The 22190-nt window shown below is 41.4% G+C and overlaps 1 protein-coding gene and 1 long non-coding RNA gene across 2 annotated transcripts; both read left to right on the top strand.

The window, feature by feature from the left end:
• The first annotated feature begins 976 nt into the window (after positions 1-976).
• LOC118473511 (uncharacterized) lies at positions 977-3985 on the top strand. The gene is made up of 8 exons (XM_035963247.1): positions 977-1134; positions 1290-1711; positions 1797-1877; positions 1966-2085; positions 2176-2300; positions 2544-2750; positions 3222-3338; positions 3722-3985. The coding sequence occupies exons 1-8, from the start codon at positions 995-997 to the stop codon at positions 3983-3985; spliced, it is 1476 nt and encodes a 491-aa protein (XP_035819140.1). The 5' UTR covers positions 977-994.
• Positions 3986-4051: 66 nt separating this feature from the next.
• Positions 4052-4669, top strand: LOC103641054 (uncharacterized). Its single transcript, XR_560038.2, has 2 exons — positions 4052-4121; positions 4590-4669. It is a non-coding gene; the product is annotated as an uncharacterized lncRNA (long non-coding RNA).
• The last annotated feature ends 17521 nt before the right edge of the window (positions 4670-22190 follow it).

Genomic DNA, 22190 nt, shown 5'->3' with positions numbered 1-22190 from the left:
GATCGCGGGCTTTCGACGTGAGTACAGATTGTGTCGAAGACCCTTATATAATAAGGTTTATAATAGAAAAAAAATATTCGTCCTTCCTAATATGCCACTTGACAATGCATATAATTTGACATGGCCCACTCGACCACGGCATTCCCTGGTCCCAGCCACCAGCCACACACCCTGTCAACCACAGACGCGGGCCACGGACCAGCTCCAGCCTCCAGGCAACCAGGCCTCCACACGTCCAGCTTCGTTCCCAAATGGCAAAGGCGCAAGGGCAGACATTCCTCTTCCTCCTTCCTAATCTGCTCTACTGCAAGGGTTTCATGCGTCGGGCGGCGGCAGCGTGAGCGATTGGAGGTACGCGCCGTTCAGTTCATCAGTCGTCGCCTGTCCGGGACTCAGGGTCAGGTACGCGCCGCCCCCAATCTCCATTGCCAACGAACAAACCCAGAACTGAGCACCGTTCCCAATCTCCATTGCCAACGAACCCAGAATTGAGCGCCGTTCTCAATCTCTTTCACTTGAGCAGTCACGCACGCACGCGTAGGAAAACTGAGCAGAGCTGAGCATCATTCCTAATCTCCATTGCTAGAACCCGAACTGGGACCGAGCAAGCACGCACGCGTACGTACGGTGAGCAGGCACGCACGCGTAGGAAATCAAACTGAGACATTCCTAGAACCCAGAACTGAGCGTGTAGTATATTTTTCAAAACCCACTTGAGACATTCCTACTACTTCCAGGCGTGTAGTATATTTTTCAAAACCCACTAGTGCTACTCGTATTTTCTGGCCATGGTCCAATCCAAATGGCCTGAAGAAATTATTAATGTTCCAGAAAGAAGGGAAACATTTTTAATTTCATCAGAAAAGCGTGATAAATCGATAGTTACTAATGTTCTGTCACTGAAATTACTGCACATAATTCCATAAACCAATCTATTGTTATACTTACATGATTTTTTCGTTCTCTGCCCTGTCAGCATCTATTTTCCTGACCTATGATGACGACTCAAGGAGGTTTGCAGCCGACAAGCAATGAAGCTAATCTGTGCACCAACGACAATGGTAACCAACTTAGTACACGGATTGTGGACGAGATTATGGCTGGGAAGAACGTCTTCTTTGATCTTCCTGACAAGTAAAAATCTATCTACCCATATTGTTCTCTACTGCTTTGGCCTTGGCGCAGATCATAATTATAGTATATTGTTTTCATACCTCTTAATTGTTGAATGAAATCTTTTTACAACACTATTTTAGTCATTGTTTGCTTAGAATATATTTGTGTGGCAGGTTGACTGGTGAGATATGGACCTTGAAATTCCATTGCATTGGAGCACAACCTGGAAAAGAAATTGTCACAGTAAATATTGATAAAGCTTATGTTGCCTTTTACAACGTGGTGTACATAAAATCGAAACTTGGATATTCTGGTAGGGACTTCTTGTTTTACAAGAAACGATGTGGCATTGATCGATCCAGGCTATTGGCACTTGATTACATCCACCAAGAAGAGGCCATGCTGTCTGATAACATGGATGAGAGAAAAATAAGTTTTGTGCTCACAAAAGATCCACCCAGTGATCTAGAGGTAAGCATAACTCCCATCAAGCGTCCAAGGCAGCGAACAAATGTTGATGAAGAAACTATAGAAGTGTCGATTGATGCATATAAGGAGTGGCTTGCAATACTACAACATGACAATCCAGAAACGGGTAAGTTAAGATGTCAAACTCATTACATTAAATACATGATATGTTATAGTTTACACAATTAAACTTACATATTGTTTAAGTGCAGATTTAATGGATGACTTCAGGGAGGATACGATCAAAACATATAAAGAATGGTTAAGGCATCAAGGCGATCTTCCAGATATCTGTAATTTCTTTTATTTACAGCGTACTAACATATAGTGTATATTTTCGCAAATTGTTAGAGATGTAACTGATGCCTATGCTATCCGCAGTATTGTATGAACGACAAAGCAATGATGACCTAATATTATCAGATGAAGAAATTCATGGCAGCAGCAAACCTACTGCTAATTGGCCATCTCATGCTAGACGTCATAGGAAAAGAGATCGTGGTATTTTTTACTAAGAGTTTTTTATTCAAATGTTGCAATCTTCTACTTTGAATATTTCTACCCATTCAGATGTTATTGGTATATATGTAGATAACGATGGAGTCTTCAAAAAGGAGGGGTGTGGTACCCTTAAGGGTATAGCAGCAGCCACCAAGCGAATCAAGAACGGTGATCACAAACTTAAGATTGAATTTTCATCTAAGCTTGGAGGTCCCGTAGGACCAAACACTCGCACTTTTGTGGATGAAATCGTATTATTTACAAAGAAAAAGGCACCACTCATTGGAGTGAAAAAGTGGAAAGATATAGAGCTCAATGTTAGATCTTCTATAGCCTCTGACGTACTGCTATGTGAAATTTCTTTACTTGAGCCCTAACAGTTAGCTAGAACTATTAGTGGTCTACTATTCCTAAATTACTAGACAATTAACCTTCTCTTTATATCAAAACTGAAACAGCGAAGGTGGGAGTTTCCAAGCAATGAGGACGCGCATGAAAAGATCTGGTCTATTGCCAAGGAGAGATACAAAGGATGGCGATCAACGTTAAGCTCAACATACAAAGCATACAATAGTTATGCTGAAAGGATGAAAAACAAGCCTGAAGATGTAGACATCGTCGAGTGGCATTACATGATGTTGTATTTTGGATCTGAGAAATTCCAGGTTTGCTGTTTCATTTCCTTTACTTTAACGATTGGCACTTGCATAATATGGATGATTCTAGCGATTTATTTATTAATTCATTTCCAACTATTATTATTTTCTAGAAAATAAGTAGCCGGAACTCGGAAAACCGTCAGAAACAAAGAACGAAGCATATAATGGGTTCTAGAACTTTTTCCCAAATAAGCTTTCAACAGGTAATGATATGACCACTACTTTATTTTCCATGATTAATGACAAACTTGTATGATACATTCTTCACATTACAGAGAGATCAAGAAACTGGTATAGAACCAACCGATTTATCCCTTTGGATGATTACTCATTGTAAAAATGATGAATGGTCGGAAGAGGCTTCACGTGGCATTTATGTGAGTAAATCACAAAGCTTACTACTAAAACATACTTTAAAATACTGGGCATGAATTCTTATTTGAATTGAGCTAACTTGAACTATATTGTTCTTTTCAGGAGAAGGCAGCTGAGAAAATTGTTGAGAAAATATATCAAACAGAAAGATATCATCTAACAAGAGAAGAGGAAAATGCTATTTTCCAAACAACATTCAAGGAAACAACAGGATGTAAGGCAAACAGACTTCATGGTCATGGGTACCTATCAAGATATCCAACAAGAAGTCAAGTGATGGAATCAAAGTTCCTCGAACAAGCTCGTGCCACGGTTGCAACCAACCAAAAGAACATTGAACTCGAAAGTCAGGTCCAGTTGTTAAATGAAAAACTTGCGTGTGAGGTTGCAGAACGAGAAAGAATACTACAGGAAAAAATGCAAGCACTGCAAGAAGAAGAAGAAAGAAAAAGACAAGTGCTTAGAGAAGAAATGAGGCAAGAAATGGTTGCTGCCCTTGCTGCTGTAGCACAACAGGTATAAAATTTGATATTTGTATTTTTACCATCATTGCTATTAGAAACTTTTGCAACATAAATTGTTTGATCAATTGTTTAATGCAGAGCAACCGTGAAAGCACCACTCCAATCGATCCTTCTTCCGTTGTCCCTACTAAACCTCCTAAACTCATCCCAGCTGATCCTCCTGCACCTGCACCAAGTAGTGCAAACAACGTTCGTACACCAGACACAAACAATAAGAAAGACAATATGCCAGCAAACTATATTAGCTCTTACACTCTAAGGAATGCTGTGACAAGACGTGTGCAGGCAAGGGGCAACAAAAGAAGCGAATGTGTATGGAATGCAAATGTTCTTGCATTATGATCATATAAACTGTTTTACAACATTTTTTTGATAGTTTTGTTTTTGTAATCCTGAATATGATAATAGGTACAATCCGCAAGTGCAAGTGAGAAGCAAGGTAGATCAACTTAAGAAGCTCTATCAAAGTGTGTTTAAGGTATGTCCACAATCTATTTTTATTTCTTTTGTAGTTGTGCATGCAATGGATTTTAGTAGTCTAAACAGATTTTAGTTAACCATAGGAGCAGTACACATGTTTGTGGCTCTGTGCAGCATGCTTATTTGGTAGCTTGTTTTCGCTCTTGTTAGGCTGGTGCTGCAGCTGCCTTCTCTGGTAGAGATAGAGTAGAACGCTTGCTGCTGCGTGCTTCCTGTTGCTGCGTGCTACTGTTTGTTTCTTGCCGCTGCTAGCTGCGTGCTGCTGCGTGTTGTTGCTGCTGCATGCTGCTTGCTGCTTGTTGCGTGTTGCTGCTTGCTGCTTGCTGATGGTTGTTGCTGATGCTGCTTGCTAGGAGTTGTGCTGTAGTTGTAGCTGTAGCTGTAGGCACTACAGTTGTAGTCTTCCACTAATGATTAACCAAGTTATTATAGCTTTACTAATTATTGTTTTGAACACTTCCAACAGGTTCCTTGTCGTCGTGATATCGTCGTCAGCCTAGCTAACCATCGCTTGCATCAATGGAGGGGATGGAGGGGTACACGATGGCAAAAAAAACTTCTAATAATTTGCTAGTCCTGAGTAGTTTATTATCTATGTTATCACAATCCAAGCTAGTACGAGGATGTTGTGATTGTGAGATATGTTATCAAATTAATTTGTATTTGGCCAATATTTATTTGGTGCAACCTATTTGTTACAACTTATGGTATGGATATAGTTAATATATGAGACAAGAGACAAATATTATGGTTGTCAATTTTGGTTCTGACGTTACTGATGTAAAATATAATTCTTTTGCATAACATTTTATACTCAATAGAAATGCAAAATGCATTGTCGTATAAATTGTGGGTTTGAATATGTGTAAATGCAACGGTTTTATTAGTTGTTGTATGGTTCAGTTGCAATGATTTTTTTGTTGCAATAAGATGTAATTACCATGGATCTATTTCGTTGGGACTTCAGTAGTTGCAACCTTTTCTTCTTGTTGCAACATCATTAGTTATGATATTTTTTTGTTGTTGTTATAACGGTTCTTACCATAGATAATTTTTATAGCAAAAAGATCATGTAGCCACGAGACACATTATGTTGCAAAATGATCAAATGCAACGAAATTATTTGCATTGCAATACATCTTGTTGCCATGAGTCACTTGTGTGGCACTAGTGTTTTGTTGCCACGAAGCATCTTGTGGTAACAAAGCCATTTGCAACAGATTTAAACGTGGCATTAACACTTATTACCATGAAATATGTTGTGGCAATAGAGTTTTTGGCAACTATCGTAAATGTTGCAATATAACTTATTGCAACAGAATAGTCCATTGTAACAACGAACTATTGCAACACTTGAATACGTTGCAAAAGATGTAGTAATTGCAACAGAACGTAAAATTGTTGCTATAGCCTATTGCCACTCTGTTTTCTGCAACAGCAGGCAACAGCAGTTGTTCTATCGCAATTGGTGCCTTTCGCAACGATTTATGGTCTATCGCAACGATTTTTGCCCATTGCAAGAAGGTGATTTTTTAGTAGTGAACAGTGGAAGTGAGTTCACCGGAGGTGGGCGCCAATGTTGGGGACTTGTTCTCAAATGCTATGAGTTAAGAACAAGGCAACACAAAACATTAATAGTAAATAACCTTCGTCCTTCGAAGCATTATCTCCCTTTAGGATATAATGATCAATAGACGAAGGTCATGAAGGACGTACCTTCATCATCTCAGCATATAATAATGAAAGTAGAAGCATATGAAACATGGAAAATAACATGAATAATCATATGACATTATAAGAGCATTTTTATTAAATTATCATGAATGAACATGAATAATATTGAGTTACATTTATACCTTCGGCCTGACAGAAAGTAGAGATCTAGGTGTGACGTGTGAGCGAATACAAGTCAGCATGAACAGTATAGGGTTACTGTTCACCTATTTATAAGCACGGGACGCAGCCCGGCCAAAATTACGGGAGTCCCATTAAACCCTTGTGGTGGCACGTGTTTCTCAAGTTAAGCTCCATGTTCTAATTAACATTAATGATCTTGACATGGACATAAATAGAATAACAAAATAACTGGAAATGAATATAATAAAATATTATCCCAAAACCATGTAAAGCAATGGCAAAACTACCCAAGTGATTCAGGGATAACAAGGTAAAGAGATAAACAATCTAGGGTGACCTATTGTTGGGGACTTGTTCTTAACTTCTATGAATCAAGAACAAGGCAACACAGAAATGGTTAAATAATATGGTCCTTCGTCCTTCGAAGCATTATCTCCCTTGGGATATAATGAATTCCGGATGAAGGTTATGAATTACATACCTTCATAAGCGTGATGAATAGTGAAGAAGGATTTACATAAAATATGAAGAAATAATATAAGCAATTGATTATTATTATTAACTCATTTTTATTCTATTATTATAGAAATGATGACAAATTACAAATGTACCTTCGGCTTTAAGGAAAGCTGAAATACCAGTGCAATACGGAAGCAAATGCCCAATGCGTGATTACAGAATCCCGTGAACAGTACAGGGGCACTGTTCACCTATTTATAGGCACAGGGCGCAGCCTGTGTATAATTACATTTATGCCCTTTACAATGAACTATAATAATGACACAAAATATCATGGGTCTTTAAGTCATTTCATCTTTAAGTCGGTTCACCCCTTCGTCTTGAGACATGTCACTATGCCGAAGCTTTATAGGCGATAGCTTCGGCGCTGCTTTGGAGAGGACCTGCCGAAGGTGTTGCTTTCTTTAGGATCTTCGGCTACGAAGCATACCCCCAACAGTAGCCCCTTCGCGGTGCTAGATCGTTTTTCGTAACGAGCTTGATCCGTGAAAAAATCATCTAGGCTTCGGGATGCCGAAGATCCAAAAAACACCTTCCCTGAGCTCGTTGGCGAGAAACGATTAAAATAATTGTCGCGCGCGCGACCCATCTTGCACCAATTATGCGCTCGCCAGCGATTCACCTTCTCGAACTATGTGGCCCACCACTCAGTGAGTGCGGGTGACTGTTTGCTCGGTGCTGGAGACCTTGCCGATTCACCTTCCCACCTGCAACACTATATAAACAGACGGGTAGGTGTGAAGTTACCACAGCATTCATTGCTATTGTACTGTTTTGCTGCCAAATTTTTAGTCATAGCCGAAGCTTGATCATCGTGCTCAAACGAAACCTCGTTTGTGAATCTGCTTCGGCACAAGAGTAAGAGCTTCGGAAAAGACAAAAAAGCCAACACCAAAAATTTCAAGTAAATCATAATCAAATGGCCAGAGTTCGCTCTACTGCAAGGGTCGATCGTGATGGGGATGAAACCGAAGCTGTTGAGACTGTTCCTATTTCGGAGGCAATGAAGCGATCTCGGTTGGTAACACCGGAAGACGTCCCTGCTGCTGAAGCAGAGCAAGCTGGTATTGAAGAGACCGATTCTGAAGATGATTACAGCAGCGCGGTGCCGAGCAAGCCTAGCCACCTGGACTTCAGAAAATCCACCATCTCTGAAGCTGATTTTCCTAAGATGGTGAAGTTGGGCTATTTCAGCGAAGATAAGAAAGAGCTGATTCGCTTCGGTGCAGAAGAAACTACTTCGAAGCCAGAAAAAGATGAAATAGTGGTTTTCAAGAGCTTCCTCAAAGCTGGTTTAAGATTCCCTTTAAATAAGATGATTGCCGATGTGCTAAAGAAGTTTGGGATCCACTTTCATCAACTAACTCCTAACGCTATCGTTAGGCTCAGTGTTTATATTTGGGCTCTCCGAAGCCAGGGGGTGGAACCGTTTGCCGAAGGTTTCTGCCGGGTGCACGAGCTACATTACCAAACCAAGGCCAGAAAGGATGGATTACATGAAAATTTTGGTTGTTACAATTTTGCTTACCAGAAGACTACAAAATTTCATGTGATTAGCTACCGAAGCAAGTGGCCGGCAGGCTAGAAATCGGAATGGTTCTATGTCAAAGTTGACGATGACAAGGAGAAGCTGGTGCAGAGTCCGCTAGAATTGATCTTCGGAGAGACCAGACCCCAATGCAATATGACACCAGAAGGTCCAACCCAAACTGAGCTGGCTGAATTCAGGATTATCGCAGAGCACATTGGCACTAGGGACTTAGTGCAGAAATTTTTGGCTTTCAAAATATTTCCAACTATGAAGCAATGGGCTATGTCGAAGCTTGAAGGAGAGAAGAAAGAGGGGGAACTTGTCCGACTGCCCTACCACTACAAGTTCAAGAAATATTTCAAAGCACCCTGCCAAGAATGGCTAGAAACAATCGAAGTAATGTGCACCGAAATTCTTGGGAATTATTCTAAAAAAGAAGATCAATTGATGACAACAGCCTTCGGCACCCGTCCGAAACGAAGGCTGAACAGAGTGCTGGATGCTATAGGCTTTGAATATCCTGATTATGAACGACTCGACAAGCGTGCCGAAGGGCAGAAAAGAAAAAGAGTGGCTGGCGCTTTGAACAAAGACGACGAAGATCAATCAAAGAAGAAGAAACAAAAGTTTGAAGCGAAAGCTTCGAAGAAAAGAAAGGACTCAATCCCAGAGCAAAAATCAATTGATGAAGAAGAGAAGACTTCTGCAACATCTTCTGATGCTGAAATAGAGGAAATTCTAAAGGTAATGACTGAAACTTTGCCTGTCAAACTAAGTCCATTGGGGCTTCATCTGACGAAGCTTTTTCATAATGAAAAGGAGCCCACAAAAACAAAGGCATCTAGGCCAAAAAGGCAAAGGATTGTTACCGTGACAGAAGTGATTGAAACAACACCACCAAGAGCTCCAACTCCGAAGGTGCTGGCGATTGAAGGCACAACAGCTACTGAAGCTGTACCTTCGGAGGCTGCCGTAGAAGAAGCCAGAGCCGAAGATGCCAACTCCGAAGATATTAATTTAGAGAGCATAGCTGCTGATATAGATAAAATGCTGCTAAACATGGCCGCTGAAGAAACTGTTGCAGCCACCGAAGAGACCACGGCCGCAAAACCCGAGAAAGAAGGAATAACCGAAGATACTTCGGAAGATGAAACTTTTGACTTCCGAAACTTAGTTGGCCAGAAGCTAACAGAAGCTGAAAAAGAGGAATTAAAAGAGTATGCTATATCTTGCGGGTACCGGCCGAGGGCGCTTCTCTTCGGTGGTATTGATGATGAAGGGTTAGGCTGCATACGAGATCAAACCGGTGCGAAGGTTGTCGGTACTCTATCAAAGAGTATCGGCTTCCCGAAGCTCGAAGCGGATATAAGCCGCTACCGACGACAACACATTGTCGGCAGCTTGTTCTATTCTAATTTTAAGGTAAATATCTTGTGTTTAACTGCTATTATTTGTGGCCACAGAAATATTTTCTAACGAAGGTTATTTGTCTGCAGAGTATACTTTTGAGCAAGGCATTAAAAATGCAGCAAGACTTAGAGGATAAAAGGCAAGAAGTTATAATTGAAAACTTAGAAAACAAGATAAAAGAGCAATCTGCTGCCATCGAGAAGAAAGACTTCGAGCTACAAATAGCTGAAGGCTTATTAGTGGACGCTGAAGCAAAAATAACAGAATTAAATTCGAAGCTTCTTTCCCAATCAGAAAATTTCGAACAAGAAAAGCTGAAGCTTGATGCAAAAATTGAAGCCGAAGCTCAAAGAAATTCGGAACTGAAAGAATCTTCGAAAAATCTTCAGAATAAGTGCCTGGAGTTCAGCAGTCGATGCATTCATCAAGCAAGTGTTCCATTTTGTTGGAGCCAGTAGTGAAGAGTTTACTCCTTCAGCTGAAGACCTGCCTGGTGCCTTTGAGCACATTGAGGGTGAAATTAATGATCTTGACGAAGTTATAGCTGGCATAGCGACTTCTGTGCCCTGGCAGCTTCTCGGGGCATAGCTGTTGCCTTTTTGAAGTCTAGCTGTGAACACGGCAAGATTGTTAATAAACCCAACTTCAGCCTGTCACCAGCAGACCTAGATAATGTTCCCAATCTGGCTCGGAGTATTGCAAATAGATTTATAAATTTAGTATGGACAAAGGTTGGTCGGAGCAAAGCTGGTGACGAAGCTCGGAGCCACCTTAAGCTGGTAACAAAATCATACCTTATGCTTACCTTTTCCTTTGAATTTTGAATTTAGCTTACAATACTTCCGTACAGATTGACCAAGCCGAAGCTGAAGCTACAGAGTAAAAGGACGAAGCTCCAGAGATGTTGTCGAAGGTTGAATAATCTGTAAAAATAGCTCAAAAAACTCCTGTAAAAACTTGTATAAAGTATGATGTAACTTGAGTTTCACTTTGTAATATAATCTTACTTTTCCGTCCATGTATGAAATGCTTTGGTGTGGACGAAATTAATACTTTTGAGCCATAAGCGAAAAACACCTTCCCTTCTTTGCGTACACAGCGAAGCATAAAATTACCTTCCTTTCGGAACCGAAGCAAGTTTGTATGTTATGCTGATGATGATCCTATGTATGTCTAAGTGAATGTTTATGAATGCAAATGTCATGATGTAATGTATCGTGCAAATGAATGTCCAAATATATGTTCGAAGCCATAATCCAACCCTTCATTCCCTTGGGAATGACTCAAATCTTCTTTGCCGCTTATTTTTCGGCTTCATCGTTTATTTTTCGGTGTATCAGCGCTGACTTTTCGCTGTAAGCCTCCCTTAGGAGCTTCTTCGTCTTTTACTTCGGCGAAATCAGCGTAGACTTTTCGCTGCAAGCCTCCCTTAGGAGCTTCTTCGCCTTTTACTTCGGCGGAATCAGCGTTGACTTTTCGCTGTAAGCCTCCCTTAGGAGCTTCTTCGCCTTTTACTTCGGCGGAATCAGCATTGACTTTTCGCTGTAAGCTCTGCATTCCCTTAGGAACGACTTTTGAGCTTCTCCTTGTTTTCTTTTCTTTTTTCTTTGCACTCGATGGTGCATTCTCAGCTTTTACATTTACATCTTTGGGGGATATTGCTTTTATAGAGCTGAAATAAAAAGAAAAATTACATGCTATGGCCCCATTAAAAACCTTTCTCCCCCTTTGGAAAGGAAAAGGGTGCCATAAAAAAGAATAAAAAATTACATCAAACTAGACATAATATCGCCGAAGCTCATCCGCGTTCCATGATCTAGGAATGTCGTTGCCGTCCATATCCTTCAATCTGTAAGAACCGAGTCTTGACGAAGATATTACCAGAAAAGGTCCTTACCACTTCAGTTGTAGCTTGCCTACTGTGTTTGGGTTGGCGACTCTCCGAAGTACCAAGTGTCCTGGCTTAATATTTTTTAGCCGAACCTTTCTATCATGCCATTTTATTGTTTCGGCTTGATATTTGTTGATATTCTCTACAGCTTGAAGTCTGATCCCTTCTATAGCATCTTTTGCCACAGAATAATCAGCTTCGTGTTCTGTCGAAGCCACTGTTTTTATTGATCCCACTTTAGCTTCTTCTGGGGTTATTGCTTCGTCACCAAACAGCAATTTGAATGGTGTAAAACCTGTTGATCTTGATATTGTTGTGTTGTGGCTCCACACCACTTTGATTAATTCATCTGGCCATTTTCCCCTGGGCTGATAGAAGATTAACTTCATTATTCCCGTCATTATGATGCCATTAGCCCTTTCAACAAGTCCATTTGACTCCGGATGCCGAACTGATGCAAAATGGATCTTCGTGCCAATTTGTTCACAAAATTCTCTGAAAGCTTCGGAATCAAATTGCGTTCCATTGTCCACAGTAATGGCCTTCGGCACTCCGAAGCGACAAACAATATTTTGCCAGAAAAACTTTTGAATGGTAACCGAAGTTATTGTGGCTAAAGGCTTTGCCTCGATCCATTTAGAAAAATATTCCACTGCCACTACAACATATCTTAAGTTCCCTTGTGCTGGTGGTAGCGGACCTAACAAATCAAGACCCCATCTTTGCAATGGCCAAGTGGGTTGTATTAACTGGGTTAAAGACGAAGGTTGTTTTTGATCTCTTGCACATTTCTGACAGCCTTCGCACTTTTGGACTAATTCCGCTGCATCCGAAGCTGCCTTTGGCCAATAAAATCCTTGACGAAAAACTTTTCCCAGCAAAGGCCTGGATCCAATGTGAGATCCACACAGGCCTGCGTGTATTTCCTTCATCAATTCTATACCTTCGGCTCTGGATAAACATTTGAGTAGTGGAGAACAGACTCCATGCTTGTACAGCTCCCCTTCTATTATAACATATGGTCGAGCTCTTGCCTCTATTCTCTTGTTATAAGCTTCGTCATCTGAAAGAAAATTACCTTGAAGGAAAGAGATGATTTCAGTTCTCCAGTCTTCACTATAAACAGGAGATATATTGAGGACTGCTCTCTCAAGAAGTTCAACCGAAGGTGCTTTTATTGTTTCGAAAAATACTTCCGAAGGTAAGGGCAGCCCCTGTGCTGCTGACTTGGCTAGCAAATCAGCATGTTCATTTTCTCCTCGAGGAATATTTTTGACAGAAAACCCTTCAAAGGAAGCTTCAATCCTTCGGACCATGTCTAAATATTTTTCAAGCTTCGGGTCTCTTGCTTTACAACTCTTGTCAATATGACCAGAAATAACCTGGGAATCAGTTTTAAGAACTGCCCTTCTAATTCCCATTGCCTTTAACTTCCGAAGACCCAAAAGCAAAGCTTCATACTCAGCAATGTTATTTGTGCAGCTAAAATCAAGTCTTGCTGCGTAGCAAGTTTTGACTTTGGAGGGTGCAACTAACACAGCGGCTGCTCCTGCCCCGAAGGTTCCCCAAGAACCATCGCAGAATACTGTCCAAGCTTCGGCATCTTTACTCGCTTCTTCTTCCTGAGCCCCTGGCGTCCAGTCAACAATGAAATCTGCTAACGCCTGGGACTGAATCGAAGATCTATGCACATAATCAATGCAAAACTCATTGAGTTCCGCAGCCCATTTTCCAACCCTTCCAGTAGCTTCTCTATTTCTCATAATATCCTTCAATGGTTGTGAAGAACGGACAATTATATTGTATGCTTGAAAATAGTGCCGAAGCTTTCTGGAAGCCATCAAAACAGCATACAGCACCTTCTCCAATTATGTATAATTTTTCTTTGATAAACTAAGGACTTCAGAGACGAAGTATATTGGGGCTTGCTTTTTGACTTGCCCTTCAAACTTCTCTTGGACAAGTGCCGCACTTACCACTGAGTGCGAAGCTGCCACATATAACAACAGAGGAGCCCCTAGCGTTGGTGGCGTTAATGTCATTAGGTCTATCAAATACTGCTTTAGCTCGTCGAAGGCTTTCTGTTGAACTGGTCCCCATTGAAAAACTTCGGCTGACTTCAGTATTTCAAAAAATGGTAGATTTCTCTCTGCTGATCTAGATATGAATCGGTTCAGAGATGCAAGTCTTCCCGTCAGTCGCTGAGCCCCCTTCTTTGTGCTTGGTGGTTCCATTCGAAGAATATCTTCGATTTTATTTGGATTAGCCTCAATCCCTTTTGTTGAAACTAGGCAACCAGGGAATTTCCCCTTCTTTACTCCGAAAACACACTTTTCTGGATTCAGCTTTAGACCAGCCTGTCTAAAATTAGCGAAAGTCTCCTGCAGATCAGCAATGTGATTTTCTTGCTTCGTGCTTTTTACAATGATATCATCGACATAAGTTAACACATTTCTGCCTATCTGAGAGTGAAGAACCTTCGCTGTCATTCTGCTGAAGCTTCCTCCAGCATTCTTGAGCCCCTCAGGCATCCGAAGGTAACAATATGTTATGCTAGGGGTTATGAAGCTGGTTTTTGGCTCATCCTCCTTCTTCATCCAAATTTGATGATAGCCTGAATAACAATCCAACAGACTCATGAGCTCTGATGAAGCTGCTGCATCAACTAGGGAATCTATCCTTGGAAATGGAAACTCATCTTTCGGACAGGCCTTGTTGAGGTCAGTAAAATCAATACACATCCTCCATTTGCCATTGGCCTTTTTTACCATAACAGTGTTGGCTAGCCATTCTGGATATTTTACTTCTCTGATGACCCCGGCGCTGAGGAGTCTTTTCACTTCATTCCGAGCACCTTCGGCCTTGTCATCAGACATCTTCCGAAGTCTCTGCTTTCTGGGTCTGAAGGATGGATCAACATTGAGCGAGTGTTCAATAACATCCCTGTTGACTCCACAAAGATCATTAGCTGACCATGCAAAAACATATTTGTTGTTAAACAGAAACCTTATCAAGGTTTTCTCCTGTTCTTCGGACAGTTGAGATCCCAATAGCACCTTCTGCTCTGCTATGTTATCGCATAAGAGCATGGGCTTCGGCTGATCGGCCGAAGCAGCTTTCTCTCTTCTGTACTTGTATTGCTCACAAGCTTCAGCTCCATCTATGTTATGGATTGCTTTCGGGTCTGTCCAGTTTCCTTCGGCCCTTCTGGCAGCTTCCTGACTTCCATGAATAGCAATGGGCCCTTGGTCCGAAGGTATCTTCATGCAAAGATATGCTGGATGAAGAATTGCTTCAAAGGCATTGCGAGTACCATGACCAATGATTGCATTGTAGGGGTATTCCATATCAACAATATCAAACACAACTTGTTCAGTCCTTGTGTTGTTGATAAAACTGAAGGTTACTGGCATTGTGATCTTGCCAAGTGCTACAATTTGCCTTCCTCCGAAGCCACAGAGGGGATGTGTGGCATCATGGATGTTGTCTTCGGGCTCTTGCATTTGTTTGAAGGCTTTAGCAAATATAATGTCCGCTGCCTGCCTGTATAAACCAAAACATCGTGGACCAGAAATCCTTTGATCACACAAGAGATAACCATGGCATCATTGTGTGGGTAATCCTTGAGCTGAAGATCCTCTTGAGAGAAGGTAATTGGGATGTGAGACCATCTTGACTTGATGAAGGGTCCTTGTACCCCTACATGTTGTACCCTTCTTTGTGCCTCCTTCTTCTGTTTCTTGTTAGCCGGCTCTGAGCATGAACCGCCTGTTATCGGGAGCACAAACGTCGAAGCCGAAGCAACTCCAGCTTGGAACGAAGCCATCAGCTCAGCAAGTGGATGTGAGTTCACCGGAGGTGGGCGCCAATGTTGGGGACTTGTTCTTAACTTCTATGAATCAAGAACAAGGCAACACAGAAATGGGTAAATATTATGGTCCTTTGTCCTTCGAAGCATTATCTCCCTTGGGATATAATGAATTCCGGACGAAGGTTATGAATTACATACCTTCATAAGCACGATAAATAGTGAAGAAGGATTTACATAAAATATGGAGAAATAATATAAGCAATTGATTATTATTATTAACTCATTTTTATTCTATTATTATAGAAATGATGACAAATTATAAATGTACCTTCGGCTTTAAGGAAAGCTGAAATACCAGTGCAATACAGAAGCAAATGCCCAATGCGTGATTACAGAATCCCGTGAACAATACAGGGGTACTGTTCACCTATTTATAGGCACAGGGCGCAGCCTGTGTATAATTACATTTATGCCCTTTACAATGAACTATAATAATGACACAGAATATCATGGGTCTTTAAGTCATTTCATCTTTAAGTCGGTTCACCCATTTGTCTTGAGACATGTCACTGTGCCGAAGCTTTATAGGCGATAGCTTCGGCGCTGCTTTGGAGAGGACCTGCCTAAGGTGTTTCTTTCTTTAGGATCTTCGGCTACGAAGCATACCCCCAACACCTATCAGGGCACCATCAAAATTAAGCCTGGTAAATGATTATAAAGAACATTATTGGGTAACAAAAGTGGTCAAGGGCACAACTTGCCTTCAATGAGCTCCTGCTCAGCTACTTCTATCTACTGGGCACCAGGATCCTCAGTCACAGGTTCTTCTACTCGCCACAATACAAACAATCACAGTATATATAGAAAATTAACATCACACCAAACATGTAAACAAAATACATAAAAAATCTACACATTAAAATAAAATCCTAGGAACAGGAATCATAATTTTTGGAGTTATAGATTTTAGGATATGAATTTCCAAACGTTTTATGTGCTTAATATATCATTAATTAAGAAATAAATTTTATTATTGTTTTCATGTCAAAACAGAGACCCTAAGTGATAGAGAATAACATTACAAAATTTTAGAAACTAGAATGGGTTATTTTGGAGTTCATATGAATTTTCTATGGAATAAACAAGTTCTAGGATTTATTTTCGCATTAAAAATCGTTTCCTGTTATTAACTATCCATTTCCTATGAACTCAGGACTGGGCCTCGATTACCAGGAAAGATAGGGGTTAATACCGAAGAGTTCCTAAGACTCAGCGCACTATGCACAGAACGATGGGTTTATTCATGTAAAGTGCGGGGTTTCTTAAGCAAAATGTCCCTGCGAAGGAGTACCCAACGCCGAGATCCTTATGATTACAAATGAACGGCTCTGATTAGAGCATCGCTGCAACTTATCGGTCTGCAACCAGAGCCCCAAGATGATGATCTAACTGTTACTAACTTCTAAATCCCGCTCAAGGCGCCCGACCGTACGATCATAGATCATCGGTCCACCGTTCACTCCACCGAATAGTTACGTTGGACCAAATCTCGTACGTTGAACTAGGACCAACGGCGGCCAACCTACCCCATCGCCAGAGCCGACAGCGCAGTGGTGTAGCATCCGCACGGTGGCGGGTTCACCGGAGCTCGCGAAATCCGGTCCTCCCGAGCGCCATACCCAAATTCGCTAGAGCATAACAGGGAGGAAGGGAAGACGAACACAACGGGGACTCACTTGTGGCCGACCGAGGTGAGGTGACGCCCGTCCATGGAATGACGCGAGCACGGTGACGGACTCCGCTCCGGCGAAGAATTACCCAATCCTCTGTGCACCCCCGGCCCCAATCCGCCACAGTCGCGACCTATGCAACCAGGCGAGTTGGCCAGACTCCGCGACCACCTCGAATCGACGGCGGACCAGCGAATTGATGGAGGCGGCGCAAGCTCTTTCCTAGCGGTGGATTCTTTTTCTCGAGCGGCGGCAGCGACCTCCTATGGGAGCTGTACGCGTGGAACAGGGCACCATATACATCCGTCAGGCGTCTAAGAGGGGCAACAACCGATGCCGAAGTCGTGGGGGAAGCTCACCGCGGATCGCGCGAGTTCTGTTGCCGCGGCCGCATGGATGCTGGTGACAGGTGGGCCCCCAAGCGCAGTGTAAAGACGAGGTCGCAACGGGGGCGCGATACGGTGTGTGACGTGTGGGTCCCACGGAGCAGCGATCGCGTGGAGTGTGTGACTGGCAACACGGGCCCGCTAGCCAGTGATACGCCATGGAGCTGGCACGGTGTGACTGCCCTGTGGACCAGAGATGTCGGCGCACGCAGGCGTGAGGGAGAGCGGCTGGCCAGTGGCCCCTACGTGACAGCGCGTGGTGGAAGAACAGCGTCTTGGGCCACGCGGTGATGGAGTTGAGTGGGCCGAAATACCGCCTAGCGGCCCAGTTAGGTGTCTTTAGTCTTTTCTTTTATTTTCCTCTTTTTCTTTTTGATTCATTTCCTTTTCATTTGAATCTCTAATTTGAATTTGAGTCTTGTTATGAAATTCACCTTTGAGTCAAATGTATAAACTCAAATCTATGTAAGAATAATATATATATATATATATTTCATACTTATTTTTATTCACTTAGTAATTTCCCTTCTCTTTTTTTTCTAGATTCTTGAATTTTCCTTTAGGATTTAAATTCCACTTTAGACCTTAACATATTTATTTTTATGTTATTTTTTTATATTGTCACAAATAATGCACTCACAATACAAATCCCAGCATGATGCATAATTTAGTGGCATATATTTTATTAATTATTTGTTTTTAAGTATGGTGTTCACATGTGATGGTACATAAAGGTCACACTCACACATAAATAAAGAGAATTTGTTTCTCCTTTTATATTTCCTTACAAATTACAAATTGGGTATTACAAATCCTACACCCTTAAAAAGAATCTCGTCCTCGAGATTTAGGAAGGACTAGGGAAAAGATGGGGAAAATCTATGTGAAGCTCTTCTTCTCTTTCCCATGTTGCTTCATCTTCTCCATGGTGACTCCATTGCCCTTTGCACATCTTTATCACATTATATCTTGTAACTCGAGTCAATGTATAAAGAATCTTGATAGGATACTCCGTGTAAGTCAAATCACCCTGAACACTGAGCTCATCCATTGGTAACTGTTCCTCAAGGACACGGAGACACTTCTTTAGTTGAGACACGTGAAACACATTGTGCACATCAAATAGACTATCATGTAACTCGAGTTGATAGGCCATCTCACCAACTCGCCTAAAAACTCTGAATGGTCCAATAAAGTGAGGAGACAATTTGCCCTTACCTTTAAATCTCCTCATTCCACGAAGTGGTGACACCTTGAGGTACACATTATCACCTTCCTCAAACTCCAGTGGTCTTCTTCTATTATCAGCGTAGCTCTTTTGCCTGGTCTGAGCTACCCTCAATTATTCTGAATTCTACGGACTTGTTCTTCTGCTTCTTGTATAAGTTCAGGCCCAAAGAACTATCTTCCTCTAGTCTGGTCCCAATATAGAGGAGTCCTGCACTTCCTGCCATATAGAGCCTCGAACAGTGACATCTTCAGACTGACCTAGTAGCTATTATTATATGAGAACTCAGCATAAGGTAGACTCTTGTCCCAACTACTACCAAGCTAAAGGGGACAAACTCACAACATGTCCTCCAATACTTGATTAGTCCTTTTAGTCTGTCCATCAGTCTGAGAATGGTAGGCCGAACTAAAATTCAACTTCGTATCCATATTCTCATGAAAAGTTTTCCAAAATCTGGAGGTAAATTGTGATCCTCTATCCTACACGATCTTCTTCAATACACCATGTAGAGACACAATCCGAGCCATACATAAATCTGCCAATTGAGATCCCTTATAAGTAGTCTTGGCCGGAATGAAATGAGCCACTTTGGTCAGTCTATCCACAATCACCCATATAGATTCATATAATTTCGAGGTGCGAGGCAATCCAGTAATGAAGTCCATACCAATCTCTCCCCACTTCCATTCGAGTATCTTTAATGGGTATAATAGTCCAGCTGGTCTTTGGTGTTCGGCCTTGACTCTTTAGCACACATCACACATAGCCACGTGTGCAACCACGTCTCTTTTAAGTCCATACCACCAGTACTTCTGCTTCAAATCCCGATACATCTTAGTACTACCAGGATGAATAGAATAATTCGAGTCATGGGCCTCCTTTAAAATAGTCTCACGAAGACTATCAATCCCAGGAACACATATCCTATCCTTGAACCATACTGTGCCTTGCTCATCTTCCATGAATTCTGGCCCTCGACCTTCAGTAATCAGATCCTTAATCTCTTGTATTTTAGCATCACCGATCTGCCCTTTGTGGAATTCTTTCTCGAAGGTAGGTTCCACATCAATAGTAACTCCTTCAGTGTGAGCAACTATCCCCGGGTTAAGTCTCCTGAAATCCTCAACAATCTCATCAGGTAGCTGGCCAACAATAGATGAATGAACGTGCTCCTTTCGACTCAAGGCATCTGCAACCAAATTCGCCTTGCTCGGGTGATAGTGAATTTCCAAATTATAATCCTTAATAAGCTCCAACCAACGGCGTTGCCTAAGGTTGAGATCCTGATGTGTGAATATGTACTTCAAATTCTTATGATCTGTCTACACTTGGCACTTGGTTCTCATGATATAATGCCTCCATATCTTAAGCGCATGCACTACGACTGCTAGTTCTAAGTCATGAGTAGGGTAGTTCAACTCTTGTTTCCGCAAATGACGAGACGCGTAGGCAATCACATGTCCTTCTTGCATAAGCACACATCCCAAGCCTTGGCCACATGCATCACAATAAATGTCAAATCCTTTTTGTAGATCTGGCATAACCAACACTGGGGGTGACATCAATCTCAACTTCAGTTGGTTAAAACTATCTTGGTACTTCTCGTCCCACTTAAACTCTCTTCCCTTCTCCAGAAGTGAGGTCATAGGCTTAGCAATCTTAGAAAATCCTTCTATAAATCTCTGATAATATCCTACAAGTCCCAAGAAACTCCGAATCTCCATAATTGTAGTGGGTATGCTCCACGCCACTATCTCCTTGACTTTAGCAGGATCCACTTATATCCCTCCATTAGAAATGATATGTCTAAGGAATGGCACCTCGTCAATCCAGAACTCGCATTTACTATACTTGTCATAGAGTTGATTGTCTTGTAGCTTCTGTAGCACCAATCTCAGATGTTCCTCATGATCACTATCACTCTTGGAACAAATAAAAATATTGTCAATGAAAACCACGATGAATCTGTCCAGATCATGAACACCTTATTCTTCAGATCCATAAAATAGGCTGGTGCATTAGTTAGTCAAAATGACATAACGGTGAACTCATATAAACCATATCGGGTCGAGAAATCCGTCTTGGGAATATCCGATGGCTTAATCTTCATTTGATGGTAACCTGATCGGAGATCAATCTTCGAGAATACCCTTGCACCTCTCATCTGATTAAATAAATCCTCAATGCGGGTTAATGGACACTTGTTCTTCACAGTGACATCATTAAGGGACTTATAATCCACGCACATCCCTTGCGATTCTTCTGTCTTCTGTACAAATAGAACCGGCGCTCCACAAGGTAAAGAATTCGGACAAATGTACCCAGTCTCTTTCAACTCCGTTAACTACTTCTTAAGTTCTTTTAACTCTTCTACAAACATTTTGTATGGCCGTTTGGAAATAGGAGCAGTCCTAGGTAAGAGATCAATGACAAACTCAACTTCCCTATCTGGTGGCATCCTTGTTAACTCCTCTGGAAAGACATCCGGAGGCTCCCCAATCCGCACGAATGTTGTCATCAACAAACTTCTCATTTACTAAGAATGTCGCTAGTCTGATGGTGGTAGTTACTGCAATTTCAACTTCAAATCTTTCTCCTTTGGAACAGGTGAGTTCTACGGTTCCCTTAGCACAGTGTATAAACTGCCTTTCCTAACCATGACATACCAAAGATCAAGTCTATACTGCTCTCTTCTAACACTATGGGGTAGCCCATCTGGGTTAGAAACACAGGGTAAGAAAGGAAGAGTTGTAGACAAGGCGAGTAATTACAAGGAATGTTACCACGGGGGATTTATTAGCTAAGTAGATTAGTGTGTCACCTACTAAATCTAATACATTACCTTATGGTGGTACATGCTATAATGTTTCAATCAATCAAAGAAGCAAATCAAGCATTTATCATCAGAACAATTAACCAACATTTAAAAAAATAGAGAAAATAGCTTTAATTTTGTCTTAGGTCTCCTATCTCTGAAACAGTTCATAATTGTAGGATTCCAAGGTGTGAAATCCATCTTGTCTTAGTGTAGAAAAGATAAGAGTAATCAGAGTAGAACAGCAAAAGGTGAGACCTGATCAAGATAAGTATAGAATGAATTAGAGTAAGGTAAGTAGGTGGTGGTTTGTCCATTTCTATCTAGGTTTCGTCCTACAGTTAACATTTCCTCTGATACCACTTATGTAACACTCGGGCTTTAAGGGACAAAGCCAGGTGCATCTCATACATGCACCAAGAAGACAACATATATAATAACAGAGTGTATAGAGATAAATGTCACAATAACATCAAAGTGTTTATTACATAGCGGAAGTCTTATTACAAAATAAAAGATAAATATAAAACGAACTAAGGATCATCCTTGGTGCAAAGTCAATAGGGGAAACACCACCTAGATCAGATCAAACTCCTCGCTTTGTGGCTCCTTCTGAACCACATGTTCTTCTCCTATGGGGGTGTGAGACAGAAAGGGTGAGCTCACACATGATCGTAGCTCAACAAGTAGTGGGGAATAATGTGGCATGAACTCACCAAATGTGGGAGTTCATGTGAAGTGTAAGGCTGATCAACAATAGGGGTTAAAGCTAAGCATTGCTTTTAATTAGTTGGTCAAAATTTTCTAAGCAATTACTTGATGTAAGTAAATACCAAACCTTAAATAAAGTAATAGAACAAAATTAATACATAATCCCATGCAATGC

This window comes from Zea mays, chromosome 10, assembly GCF_902167145.1.
Source record: "Zea mays cultivar B73 chromosome 10, Zm-B73-REFERENCE-NAM-5.0, whole genome shotgun sequence".
In the NCBI taxonomy this organism is placed as follows: domain Eukaryota; kingdom Viridiplantae; phylum Streptophyta; class Magnoliopsida; order Poales; family Poaceae; genus Zea; species Zea mays.
This window is presented reverse-complemented; position numbering and strand designations above follow the sequence as displayed.

Bases quoted from the DNA above. Each gene is read 5' to 3' on its own strand.
- LOC118473511 (XM_035963247.1), top strand. From the start codon at position 995: ATGATGACGACTCAAGGAGGTTTGCAGCCGACAAGCAATGAAGCTAAT. The intron at 1,878-1,965 runs GTAATTTCTTTT...TGCTATCCGCAG, and splicing joins AGGCGATCTTCCAGATATCT to TATTGTATGAACGACAAAGC. The intron at 2,086-2,175 runs GTATTTTTTACT...GTATATATGTAG, and splicing joins TCATAGGAAAAGAGATCGTG to ATAACGATGGAGTCTTCAAA.